At 38.4% G+C, this 14,497-nt stretch overlaps 1 protein-coding gene across 1 annotated transcript in view; it reads right to left on the bottom strand.

The window, feature by feature from the left end:
* Positions 1-10,456: 10,456 nt before the first annotated feature.
* The window catches only part of LOC107573367 (uncharacterized), a 5,103-nt gene continuing 1,062 nt past the window's right edge, over positions 10,457-14,497 (bottom strand). The window contains exons 2-10 of the mRNA XM_016259804.1: positions 14,209-14,339; positions 14,046-14,115; positions 13,816-13,919; positions 13,357-13,440; positions 12,791-12,852; positions 12,601-12,687; positions 12,456-12,510; positions 11,920-12,108; positions 10,457-11,820 (exon numbers count right to left, since the gene is read on the bottom strand). Of these exons, the coding sequence (XP_016115290.1) occupies positions 10,930-11,820; positions 11,920-12,108; positions 12,456-12,510; positions 12,601-12,687; positions 12,791-12,852; positions 13,357-13,440; positions 13,816-13,919; positions 14,046-14,115; positions 14,209-14,339 (1,673 nt within the window). The 3' untranslated portion in view covers positions 10,457-10,929. The remainder of the gene's footprint in view (positions 11,821-11,919; positions 12,109-12,455; positions 12,511-12,600; positions 12,688-12,790; positions 12,853-13,356; positions 13,441-13,815; positions 13,920-14,045; positions 14,116-14,208; positions 14,340-14,497) is intronic.

Below are 14,497 nucleotides of genomic sequence, written 5' to 3'. Positions count from 1 at the left end.
CAGGGTCACATTTGTAAAATAACACAGTTTTACACACACCCCAAAATGTCTTCATGCAGTGCCATGGTATAATGATATAATTTTGCTGAATGCATATTTTGTATCAAATTAATATGAAATAAAAATTATATATATACTACTGAAGACACATTTGTGGTGACAATTCCCATTCACACTCTTCTTCAGCTTTATGCTTTTGTACTCAGTGTACCTATTAAACAACAGTTATTGCATGCATTAATGCATATATAAACATTATATACAGCATTGTGTAGTATAAAGCACACAAATAAGAAGGTTTGAGTTCAAAGTAGAGTTTAAAGCAACACAGCATTAATCAAGCATAGCGTTAATTCTGGCAGGTCACGTTTGTCAATCCAGCATCAACTGACTCTGAGCTGATCCACGTCTACCAACAGGGATACAACACCAATCACAGCATCCATATATAAGCTCCTTCAGTATTATTAGCAGCTTCACATTGCTCAATAGCTAATAAAGTGGTGAATTCGGCAGCCAAAAACCCCATCATCTCACTAGGAATTGTGCAATCGGGAATTTAGCGAGATTAATTTGTTTCCCCTCATGGACTTCACCTAAGATTATTTCAAGTTTGTGAACTCGAACACGTGAATTCACTTCATTGATCATAAGTTAGCATTGCTTCTCGCATCGCTGCATTATTGGCATGAACTCCATGAGTTATACTAATGTAACTGACTCAAGAACAAGTTCAGATGGGATCCGCGCTCCTCGCATGAAGAAGGAAATCAAGAGATCAAGCATCCACGTCACAGCTGGCTATGCTTCATTCTCCATTATCATCTCTGAATGTCTTAAAGCTAAGCTAAGTTCCTTTTTAATGCTCTCAGGTTATTGGCAACATGTTTGTTGCTAAGTCTATCCATGTTGCTTAGGCTTATTTAGTTGTTTTCAGTAAAATGCTCGTGCTAGGCTTATGTGATTATATTGGTATTATTGTGCATATTATCTGATGTCTGTCTAAATCAGCATACTATCATCTCAAAAACATTGCAATAATTAGATGTTTTGTTTCAAGTTCAGGGCTTGCAAAATTTCAAAATCCCTGGTAGCGCTTCGGGCAGGTATTTTTCTTGGTAGCCCACAATTAATTTTTTTAACTAGCCTGAGTATAAATGATATTGACGGAATATACACTGTGGACAAATCAGCATTGTATTTTTTTTGTTTGTATTTTCTTTAAATGACAAGTCAAGCGTGTAGGGGTGCAGCGGATCACAAATATCATGGTTTGGATCATTACGGGTTTTGAGTTACAAATCAGATTTTATTTATCTTTTTGCTGAGCAAATTTTTTATTTATTCATTTAAGTTATTATTTAAATATCACTTTAAGTACTTTAATACCACAACAAATACTAGTAGCATAACTAATAAAGGTTAATCATCTCACATATGACTGACCCTTTATAAGTAAAAGTACTCAAGATGTGTGTGCGAGCATGTGTGTGTGTGCGCGCTTAGTTCCTGTTTCCATGTGAGTGTATCAGTGTGCCCAAGGTCTAGTTCTTGTTTTGTTGAAATGGGTCCACGATGAGCACATAACGAAAGGCGAGTCATCAGGCCCTTGTAGGGTATCAGACTGAATCAGACAATTTAAGATTTGATCAAGAACATGGTTGAAACACGAGGAGCCGAATTCCACAGAAAGGCCCAAAATGACAGGATGTTTGTAAATCAGATCCTAGCGCCAGCCAGTCTGAAGCAAGCCTAACCAACCAACTAGCAGCTTTGAGCAGCTCACAGCATTAAAACAAAATAACACGTATTGGCAATTCCAAGGAGATTGTCAAATTTGGGGCAAGTAACCAAGATTAATGGTCAAAGACACATCAAGTCATGACTATCACATGAGGAAAATCATTAGTAGAAATTGTGTTGGGTGGTTTCCCCCACCTAGATAACAAGAACCAGACTGAGATTACTTAGGAGACCTTTTAACCTCTCTGGTGTAGGATCTGTCTCACAACAGACCCACCTACATGATGGAGACACACACATCAAACCAGCACATTCCATGGAAGGTTTTTGAGGTTCGTCTCCCCAGCCATCTGCAGTCGTAAAACTCATGCTCTATCAAGTAAGGTGAAGCATTCCCTGGACTGTTTGGCTATATAAAGTCAAAGTCAGTTTTGATCAGGTGGACCTCGAATTCTCAGATCGAGTTCTTTTAAAACCTGAGCTAGAAATAAACCTGAATGAATTAATAATGATTAATTCCCTTACAACTAAGTAAATTATTACACTGGTCTTCACAGAACATGTCCTTATGTCCACAGAAACAGACGTAGATGCACCAAAATTAACTCAAAAGGGCTTATAAACGAATATCAGTCCATTGCTTAACTCCATATCATGTATGTAACCCACACATCTGACTATCATGTTCTAATCACTTATTGTGTATGTCTTTTTAATAACTATTGAATAGCTAAAGGGTTCATATTCATGTTTAGTATGTGTGTTTGAATCTTCTTGCTTGCAATGTTTCTAACAATCAATTATTTGTCAAATGTATCATGTCCTTGTTATAGAAATCATGTCCAAAATTATACTCTCCAAGAGCGGGAAAATTCGGACCATGTGACTGATGAGATGACATGTTGATTTATGAATTGGGAGGAGAAATATAGCAACACCCGAGCTAAGACAGTGTCTAATTGTTCAAAACACCAGTTGGGATGTGTCCAACAACCTGGTTTAAATACTCAGGACACCATCAAATAAATTATTTAATTTTAGTCATGCTTTTAGCTTTTAGTCATCACTTTTAGCCATGCAGCTTTTTAGCTTCTAGCTTTTTAGTCATGCTTTTTTTTAGCTTTTGCATTTTAAGCTTTGCTTTTTAGCACTCTTTGAGCATGCTCTGTCTTACACGCCAGCTGCTCCTCCCAAAACCATGAGGAGAAACGGCACCTAGTCTCGTCAAACTTTACTTCTATTCCTCTACTTTAATTTATTTTATTTTCCATTGAGAGTTTCGTGTTCTGAGTTAAGTTTTGCCGCAACAACGTGTCTCCGAGATGACTGCCTCAAAACTTCAACCAGCCCACAACTCCACATCTTCAGCCAAAGCCCAACCACTGGCTTCCCAAGACATCGCTTCAATGACTACTGAACTTCCAGCCAATCAGCAAACCGAGCCGGTGGATTTGGTCAGTCGTACTTTTAAAAACATTTTAGTTTTGCTATAGTAAATCTACATATTCACACTCACATTCACATTGAGCAGCTGCAAGCGCGTGAGGCTGTCATGGCAACCACATACATTGCACGCAAATTACAGCTGCACTTCTATTTTTCCACACTAAACTTAGCAATAAACATGTTTTAGGTTTAATAAGATCACTTTTATCTGATTGTCCGGTTCCGGAGTCATCAAGCACGACACTGAGTTTTTCGTTGTCTCCAGTGTAGCGTCTGGACCAATCAAACACACAATTTTTCATTTGATTTAACAAATACTCTGTAACACCCCTCAGTTAACAAGCCATATGAGGACCTATGGACCCTTCCCCCGAAATGCGTAACACCTCAGGAAAGCAGAACAGGCCTCTGGTTCCATGGCAACCAAGGCTGATATCACTGGTTTTATGGCTCAAAGGAGTGCAAGAGAGAGACTCTCACTGCATTTTCCATAGGAAGAGACACAATGCAAAGTAGAAATGGACTTTTCTACTAATTAATTCATAGGAAAACCTTTCTTTGAATGAACACACATATCCTTCAGGTCATTGTGTATGTTGTCTTTGAGATTTTATACTGTTTTATGCAGGCTTATGATGGCACCACTCATTCCTGTCATCATACCTATATGTAATCCTACCATGTTTAGTATCTATGAATTCGCCTTCTGATGATCTAAACGAGCGTGTATATTATATGTTGGTACATGGGCAATATATTAGTGTCCTGAGAATCTTTAGTAATTTCGATTCAAGTTCCATTTGCAAATTACCATGCCCTCACACAAAGGGTCGTAAAACCCTCCAACAATTGCAACCTCCCGCTTGGAATTTCCGACTTTCTCATTGGACAAGCCCATCTTGAGAGGCGTGAATCTTCTCAGACCTTAAAGGCCTCACTTCAGTGACCCGCCCTAGTCGGTGGTTTGGTTGAATTCTGAGAAGAAGAAGATGTGAGCAACGCTCCAGGACACCAAGATTCTCTGACGCAAACCGGTTCATGAGGCGGCCTACCGAGGCCGAACACTCAATCTACGGTCTTGCTAGATGCTCAGGTGAGCGGAGGCCTCAGCAGAATGACCCTCTAAGTGCGAGGAGGCCAAACCGGCTCAACCAAAAAAAAACGACTACCAGGGCGGCCGAAACAAGGGCCGTAAACTTGATGTCACCATCTAGGTGGGGCTCCAGTGAATGGTCTAAGCGAGACTAACTATCAAGTCGGCCCCACAGAGGACCGAACACTTGATTACACTGTCTAACCAGAGATCAGATGAGTGGAGGCCTCAGCAGAACAACCCTCTAAGTGAGAGGAGGCCAAACCTACTCAACATAATGACTGTTTATCAAGGCGGCCCCACAGAGGGCCGAATACTTGATTACACTGTCTAACCAGAGCTCAGGTGAGCGCAGGCTTCAGCAAAATGACTCTCTTCTAGCAACACTCAATCCTGGTAGTGGAACTCTTAAGAGTGGAGGTCTCAGTATAATGACTCTCTAAAGTGAGAGGTGACCTAGCTACACTCAATGCCAGAGGCAGTTAGAGAAGCACAAAAAGAGCCTAAATATTCATTACTGCCAAATACGGAGTTCTGAAGAGTTGAGGCTTCAGCAGAATGACTCTCTAAAATGAGAGGAAGCCTAAGAACACTCAGCCCTAGTTGAGGAGTTCTTAAGAGTGGAGGTCTCAGCGGAGACCTGACTACACTCAATGCTAGAGACAGTTAGCAAGGCTCACAATAGAGCCTAAAAGTACTGCCTAAGCAGAGCTCTGAAGAGCGGAGACTTCAGCAGAATGACTCTCTTAAACAAGAGGAAGTCTAACAACACTCAACCCTAATTGAGAAGCTCTAAAATTGGAGGTCTCAGCATAACGACTCTCTAAAACGAGAGGAGACCTGACTACACTCAACACTGGAGACAGTTAGTGAAGCTCAGAAGAAAGAGCCTACCCATTAATACTGCCTAAGCGGAGCTCTAGAGAGTGGAGGCATCAGCAGAATGACTCTCTTAAGTGAGAGTAAGCCTAACAACACTCAGCCCTAAAAATTAGGTCTCAACGTAACAACTCTGTAAAACGAGAGGAGACCTGACTACACTCCATGCTAGAGACAGTTAGTGAGGATCACGATAGAGCCTACATAATAATAGTACTGTCTAAGCGGAGCTCTAGGGAGCAGAGTACACTGCATAATGACTCAAAAGCTAGAGTACTGAGCTAGGAGTACTAACCATGCTCCTAAGTGCCGAACAGAGCTCTAGGAGCAAGCACTCAACATAACAACCCTCTAAAGCGAAGGGAGTGCAATCATCCACCCTTAAGGATCAGCATACTCAGTATGAAGACCCTCAAGTGAGGGGAGTACCAGACTCAAGAGCAGCTGATCAGGGAGGCTCACAGAGAGCCTCACAACCTGAAATAACTGCAAACAAAATACTAGGGAGCAGAGTGCTCAGCATAACTCTCTAGGCGAGAGGAGCAAAGCCCATGCTCAACCTAAATCCAATAAGTTAGATATCAGAGGTTTTCGGCATTGAACTACAATCGATATCTCACATTATACACAGCTCCTATTCTGTAAAATAAATAGAAACAAAAAAAGGAATTCTGAAAGCGAAAGCACTCCTCATCAGATTCCTTCCATGCCCTGCCTACTATCTCCGTGGTTGGTCTGACTAACTGCCTCGGCAGCCGCAAGACCTGAAACGCGGGTGAGAGGCGCTCAATTATCAAAGAGAATCAAGCATACTTCAAGGCATCAAGGCATTCTCAACGCGATCACATCTCACAGTGTGGCTATATCTACTTCGAGAGCCAAACACACTCTGTTCAAACACTAAGTTCCCTCAGGAATCAGGCAAGAACAGAAACCACCGCGAATGCATCGCATTAAGCTCGTTCAACTCCCTGGAGAGGCGAACGCGCTCGCGCAAACGCTGACAAAACTCGAGTACAGACCTCTGCTCTAGTAGTCTTCTTGTTCGCGTTCTTGTTTACGTCATAGGCTGCCACGTGCCAATGTCAAGTTCATTGTCGTTTTTTCATTCATGCTTCAGACACCGGTCACGCTGAAGGCGTTCCACTAGCGCCTCCCTTTCGAAAGGGAACTTTGCTTTATTTTTTTGTAGATGTGATGCTGTGGAATATGACAGACATTTGGAAACAGAAGACACAATATATTTTACCTGTACTATAATTTTTTCATTAATAACTGCTTGGAATGGCAGGGACAGAAGCACACAACTCACACTTACACTCACACTCTTACATACTGAGCACATACATAGTGAGCACTTTTCCTTTGCCGAGATAATCCATCCACCTCACAGGTGTGGCATATCAAGATGCTGATTAGAAAGCATGATTATTGCACAGGTGTGCCTTAGGCTGGCCACAATAAAAGGCCACTCTAAAATGTGCAGTTTTACTGTATTGGGGGGTCTGGGGGGTCCGAAAACCAGTCAGTATCTGGTGTGACCAACATTTGCCTCACGCAGTGCAACACATCTCCTTCGCATAGAGTTGATCAGGTTGTTGATTGTGGCCTGTAGAATGTTGATCCACTCCTCTTCAATGGCTGTGCGAAGTTGCTGGATACTAACACACTATCACTAACACAGATATAGACAGATTTGTGAACAATATTTGAGAGTAATAGGCCTTTTGTGTACATAGAAAAAGTCTTAGATCTTTGAGTTCAGCTCATGAAAAATGGGGGCAAAAACAAAAGTGTTGCGTTTATAATTTTGTTCAGTGTATGTTCTCTGACCTCTTATCACCCCATCTTAGTGTGGAGGAGACGGTTAATATTTTTTTATATATTAAACATTTGTAATGCTTGGATACATTAGATCAGGTGGTGCCTCTAAGGCAGGTGCATAGAAAGCACAAATCAGCTCCATGGTTGAATGAACATATCAGGTCCCTAAAAAGGGAATGTAGAAGATGTGAACGAAAATGGAAGAAAGTTAAGATACAAATCTCTTACGAAATGCTGAATGAAACGCTGTCTAAATTTCAACGAGCTGTGAAATTTGCTAGGACAAGCTACTTCACAAATATTATTGAGAAAAATCGCCAAAATCCGAGAGTTCTTTTTTCAACGATTGACTCTGTTCTGAACCCTAAATTAGAGGTGTCTGCTGATACATCTGTTGAATTATGTGAAAGCTTTTTACAATTCTTTGTCGGTTGAATATCATAGGTTCAAAATAATATACAGCAGTGTACATATGTGCCTTTGACTGCACCAGAAACCCCTGCTATGCTATCTGAATTTGAACTATCTCCATATCCACTGTTAATGACATTGTTTCTAAGCTGAAGCCTACATTTGCTCCTCAAGACATTATTCCGACATCTATGTTAAGGCAAATCATCGAAACGGTCGGTCCATATATAGTTTCTATAATAAATAAAAGTTTTATTTCCGGGATCGTGCCCGATTACTGTAAACACGCTGTAGTTCAGCCCTTACTGAAAAAAATAAAATCTGGATAAAAGTGTTCTCTGCAACTATAGACCAATCTCTACATTTCTATTTCTGGCCAAGAGTTTAGAGAAAATGTTCTTATTCAACTGGAGTCATTCCTTGATGAAAATTATATTTGTGAAGTATTTCAGTCAGGTTTTAAGAAGCATCATAGCACAGAAACAGTATTATTGAAAGTTTTTAATGATATTGTTTGGCAACCGATCAAGGGAATATGACTGCACTTTTGCTTTTAGATCTTACAGCAGCATTCGACACAATTGACCATCATATTCTCATCTCACGATTTGAAACATGTGCTGGCATCTCTGGAAATGCCTTAAATTGGTTGAAATACTATTTGTTAAATAGAAGTTTCTCTGTTGGTATGGGTGAGTGTACATCAGTTCCATCACCTTTATCATGTGGTATTCCTCAAGGGTCTGTGTTGGCACTGCTTCTCTTCTCTCTCTATATGCTCCCATTAGGTTCGATTCTGCATAAATACAGTGTGTCCTTTCACTGCTATGCAGACGATACACAATTGTATGTACCATTTAAGTCAAATGATTCTACTGCCATGGAAAGATTGTTGGCCTGTCTGAATGATGTCAAGGCATGGATGTCTGTACATTTTTTGAGCCTAAATTAATTAAAAAACAGAACTGATTATTTTTGTTCCCTCTGAACTGAACTTTTTAGCGCACTAAAATTTGACAAGCAGATAAATTAAATTGTCAGAATGAGTTTTTTCAAATTGAGGATGATCTCTCAGATTAAGCCTTTTTTATCCCAGAAAGATTTGGAAAAAGTTATTAATGCGTTTATCGTCTCAAGATTAGATCACTGCAATTCGCTATATTATGGTGCTCAAAATAATGTTTTAGACAGACTGCAGATGGTCCAAAATGCAGCAGCAAGAATGCTCACAGGCACTTGTAAATTAGATCATATTACCCCAGTGTTAAAATCATTGCATTGGTTGCCTGTTTCTTTTAGGATTAATTTCAAAATTGTATTGTTTGTATTTAAACCTCTACATGGCTTAGCTCCATCTTATATTGCTGATCTAATTCAGGAACAAAAGCCAATAAGATCCCTACGATCTCAATCACAGAAACTTCTTGTTGTTCCTCGGTCTAAGATGAAATCTAGAGGAGATCGCACGTTTGCGGTCGCTGCCCCTAAATTATGGAACAGCCTGCCGTTATATATTAGGGACGTACCGACGCTCTGTCAGTTTAAAAGCCACTTGAAAAATAGTTTTTTTATGATAGCGTTCGAACATAGATAAGTGCGAAGGTTGCTAGTACCATATATGCCTCTTCTGATCCTAGTTAAGATGTATTTTGATTGTCTTTTTTAAGTTTTTTTTTTATATTACTTATATAATTATATGGATGTGATCCCTTTTAAAAAGTTATCTTCTGCTCATTGTGTTACTGTTTGTACAGCACTATGGACAATGTTGTTTTATTCAGTGCTTTAGAAATAAATTAAATTTTAATTTCTTCACGGAAAATGAGCAAATGAGTCTGAGTTTGAAAAAAATAATAAAATATATTCTTTTGATACTTTTGATAAAATGACCTGAACACCATACAAGGGTTAAAGCAGGTTTGATTTTTTTTCCGGTAACACTTTATTTCGATAGTCCACTTTAGACATTCTATTAACAGTAAGTAACTTTGCAACTACATGTCAACTAGTAGTTAGTAGAGTATTAGTAGACTGTCTGCTTAATATCTTCTAACACTTTCTTTGTCAACTTATTCTACTAACCCTAAACCTACCCTAACAGTCTACTCTGAGAGTTAGTAAACATGTAGATGCAAATGAATGAGAATTAGTTGACATGTAGTTGACATGTAGTTACAAAGTTACTTATAGTTAGTAGAATGTCTAAAGTGGACTATCGAAATAAAGTGTAACCTTTTTTTCTTATCAGTCTGTATTCACAGTAATTTCACTATCCACTCGGTTCACTTAGAGGTGTGCACACTGCCAGAGAGCTGTGTGAGATCACTACTTGCTTTTGTGGGGGTACATAGAGGTGTTTTTTGGTCAACTTGTTTAGTTTCTATAGGTTTGTAAAATTCTTAAAGCTCTTCATTCCAAAGATACTACAAGCTAGTCTGTGTATTCAGTAGGTGTAATGTATTGTAAATTGCTTCAGATTTATAAGGTATTGAAAGTATTATATACAAAAATAACAAAACATTGTATAGTGATAAAAAAGGGAAATTTACTTTTGGTACTTAAGTTTACAGTTTGAAAAGTTGTTTTATAGATTTGAAATGTGCTTGAAATTTGAATGCCTTTTTTTAATGCTTACAGTGTGGTTTAAAAAAAGTCATTTTTTATTATGAAAAATAACCTTAATGAAAGATGTTGTGAATCCCTAGTGCATCATGACAGAAGTGCACGTGAGGGATTGGCATCCAAAAATGACAGCTGTCTGGCATTTTTCTCAAAATGCAAAAATGAGACCTCTGAGTTTGCACACACCTTTTCAGAGCCGTCATTTTCTGTCTTGATGAAGGAGTGAATGATAAAGTTCATCTTCACACAGGTGAGTAAATGTTAGCTGGATAATGAGACTCTATTCATATACACTCCTGAACAAAATCTTAAGACATTAATGCAAAACATTACAAGTATTCGCATTTCACACTGGTGGATCGTAACCAGGTTGTAAGTACTGCTTCAAAATGCCAAAAGAAGAAATAGGAGCAAGAGACAAAGAAAAAGGACATTTATTGAAAACTGCATTTAAACTCAAACAGGCTGTTCATCGACTGATCAACAAAATTCATCTTTGCCTGTACAATAACAACTGCATAAATTGTGTTGAAATTGTTTGATAAATAAAATTATGAATATAGAAATATGATGAAAAAAATAAAATTATACTTTTAAATATGACACTAAAACCGGCAGTATGCTAGGTGGCGGCAAATCCAGCACAACAGTATCAAAATAAATCACATTAGAAATACGTTATTAGAAATAAGAAATAAACCAAATTAGAAATAAGCCACTCAAATTCTCAGGTGCAACATATGCGAGAGCTTCAGTGTCTGTTGTGTATACATCAGTGGACCTAGAAATAAATGGTACATATTATGTTCATCATATGAACTAGATGCGTTATTTATTGCATTGTACTATTGTACTACAACACTAGCTAATACTACAATCAAAACGTTTATCTGTGATTAAAGAACAAATTCTCAATTATCTGTGTTTGGGGTCTCAGAGTTTGGGTTCAGTGCGTCTCGTAGCCTATCCAGAATCATCTGGAGCTCCTCTGAAGTCTCTTTTATTTTTGTCACAAATTTCATGGTCTCAGATTTCAGCTCTTCTGCTTGTTGAGTGTTTGAAGGCAGCAGGTTTGTTGTGTCATTGTTATTTGGTGTCCGGTCATTCAACCCAGTGGTTTGGTTGCTGGTGGATTCTTGACGACTCGATTTTAAAACGTAATCTCTGCGGATGTTGTGGATTTCTCTGGAGTCGAGAAAAACGAAAAATACGTCAACAGCTATGAAAAGTGCAGATAAAACCCCTGTAGCTGCTTCAGCCACACGAACTGCTCTTGCAGCCTGAGCTGCAATTTTCCCTATGTTTACGACTTGAGTTAAACGAAGAAGCTCCGGGATTCCTCCCAGTCCTCGTCCAAGTCGAGCTCCCGCTCTCATCCTGGATCGTGCATTGGAAAGTGATCCACTGCTTGTTGAAAACTCATTTTGAAGCGTTTCCACTGCTGTTGAGATGCTTTGGATGCAGCATATAATGGAGGTAATTTTCTCCTGGAACTCTGTTAAGATCATTTTAATCTTTTGTCTGTTTGTTTGCTGGTTAACCATGTTTGTTATGTTGCTGGCACCAGCTGTTATTCCACCAGCTACTGCCGTACCGATTCCCACACCGGTCACTATCAGAGAGGCTCCAAGAGTGAACGGAGTGAGAATAAGTCCAACTATAGATGTGATTCCTCCAGCCAGACCTACTACACCTCCTGTGAGACTGCTGACGGTTGTGTTGAAGTGGACCGTCTCCAAACCATCGGCCAGGTTTCTCATTACATCTAGAGTCTTATAAAGCTCATCAATAGTTTGTATGCTCTGAAAAATTACCAAATGGTTAAAATCAATGCCTATGTCTTAAAAACTGACTTTCTCATTTCATAAAAGTAAATTGTAAACATTAGTAAATTAGCTTACCATTGTATGAAGGTGTTCAATGATAAAAGGCCTCATCAAGATCTCATTGACAGATGGCCGGTGCTCTGGATCCTTCTGAAGTGTGTCTTTCACAAGCTGACGAAGATCCTCAGAAAAGGTGTTGGGAAGAGCTTCGTAGGAGCAGGTGAGTATCTTTGTGACAATCTCAACTGGGTCTCTTGCTTTAAACTAAGAGGAATAATGATAAGAGTTAACCAGTTTGTGGGATCTTAAAATAATGCATCAGTTCATACAACAACAACAAAAAAACACTTGTATGCCTATTGAGACAAAACAACCACCCATCCAACCACTTGAAAATATAATGTAATATTGTATAGATTATTGACTTTATACTGTTTTTTTTGTGTGTGAAATTATTGTACAATAATATCAATTTTACCAGCTAGATAACTTGTATGAATGATATCAAATGGTACAGTCTTGGCCTTTCTGAAAGCTTTACATTTCTGCAATATATTACAAAATCAATGCATTAAGTTATACGAAGGATTCAATTGAACCAAAATTCTTACCGCACACTTCAGCATGCACAGCTCATAGATGACACATCCCAACCTCCAAATTTCACTGAAAAAGAAAGTGAATATTATAAAGGATTTTCAATGCTTTGATTTGGAATATTCATATAGCAAGTTAATGTTGCAGTTCTGATATTACGTTTTCCCATCATACAGTCTGCCACTCAAGTTCTCAGGTGCAACATATGCAAGAGCTTCAGTGTCTGTTGTTTGTGTATCCGTGGACCTGGAAATAAATGGTACATATTATGTTCATTATATGAACTACATGCATTATTTATTGCTGAAGGGTGTGCAATGCATTGTTTTGAAGTACAGCTGCTCAATACCATTCATTAATCTCTCCAAACTCTCCCAGACGAATGATACCACATGCAGTGAAAAATAAGCTCTGTCAAAAGAAAACACATATTTTATATGTTTGTGGCCACTGGGAAAGAGTGGATTGCAATAAGAGTTAGTAACATCAGTCAAAATCAAACTATTCATACAGCCTCCAACTATTACATGGCAACATCTGAAATAAAATCGATTAATTGCAGACACTTTATTACTAAGACACTTCAGGCTCTCTTTCGATCTCTGTGGTTGAAACATAAAAATACAAGTAATTTGCAAAGGAACTTAATTAAATGTTTTAATAAGTTGCGCCTCAACACTGGTCACTGATAACAGCAAATCTGCATTTTTGTAGGCTTACCGGGGTAAAACAAGAAAATTATACAATGGGATTTTTTTTCCTTTACCATGTATTTTCTTTAATATATAACCGTACATAAATCAGTTTATCAGGTGACATTTTATACTTGTATTTTTATTTAGTGTTATCTAGAATTGATTTTCCAATACTGTCAGAAGTAGCTTTCAGACTCAATGAACTGAGTTACATTTGTACCTTGGGCTGCAGGTTTTTATGGAGGATCTGTTGATCATGCAGGTGCTTTAATGCCATGCAGATCTTCACAGCCCAGTCCAGAATCTGTAAATCAATAAAATGTGAATTTATAAATCAGAAAGCTTTGCAACAGTTTTGTACTTTTAACACATTCATTTTTATGATTAGTTTGAATAGAAAAAGCATCCAACATCCCATTGAATATTATCTGCATGAAGAGACCTATCACCAATGTTTTTTAATGCTTGTATTGCAGTGGTAATACTTCCTAACTACTGCTTTTCTGACCTGGCATGATAACCATGTTTCAATTTTCAACATGCTGTGAGTTTAAACAGTGGGTTATGTTGGGAACTAGTAAGTCATGGGTTTTACTAGCAGTTAATAGTATCATTATAGTATTAAATGGTGATGGTTTTAAATTTTACTATCTTTAAATCTGTAAAAAAATTACTGTACCTCATTCTCAGAAAATGTATCAGCTGCCTGTATTTTGTGTTTGATTTTCTGAGCAAGATCTCCACCCTCACAGAGCTCCAGTACAAGATACAGACAGTCAGGACCTGAAAGCAGATTCACTCATTACAGGATTTTAAATCATTAAAGGGATCAAACTACTGTAAATGAGAATACATATACTCCTATAACTTTAGATGTGTTAACAGAATTAATTTCAAAGTGAATTTAACCTGCAATGACTTCCTTGTGATGGACGATGTGTGGATGATTGAGTTGTAGGAGAAAGTTTAAATTATTTTCCTAAAAACAGACAGATACACGTGTATCAGAATTTCTCTCTCTTCAATAAACCTAAACTTATATATCATTTCAAACTTTACGTGTTCATCATACCTGTCCTGTGTTGAACTTTTTAATGACAAACTGATCGCCACCTTCATTTTTCACCAGGATCATCTGCTCATCTTCACTCACTAATGTGTAGCCGGGATATTTTATAGGAAACGTGACATGAAGAGTATGTGCTATTTCAGTGCTATTACAGTAATGTTGCTTTGGAAACCCAGCCTCTGTGTGTGTGTTTGTGTGAGAGAGAGAGAGAGAGTGTGTGTGTGTGTGTGTGTGTGTGTGTGTGTGTGAGAGAGAGAGAGAGAGTGTGTGTGTGTGTGTGTGTGTGTGTGTG

Source organism: Sinocyclocheilus grahami, unplaced genomic scaffold (genome assembly GCF_001515645.1).
Source record: "Sinocyclocheilus grahami isolate Dianchi unplaced genomic scaffold, SAMN03320097.WGS_v1.1 scaffold1924.1, whole genome shotgun sequence".
Classification (NCBI taxonomy): Eukaryota; Metazoa; Chordata; class Actinopteri; order Cypriniformes; family Cyprinidae; genus Sinocyclocheilus; species Sinocyclocheilus grahami.
This window is presented reverse-complemented; position numbering and strand designations above follow the sequence as displayed.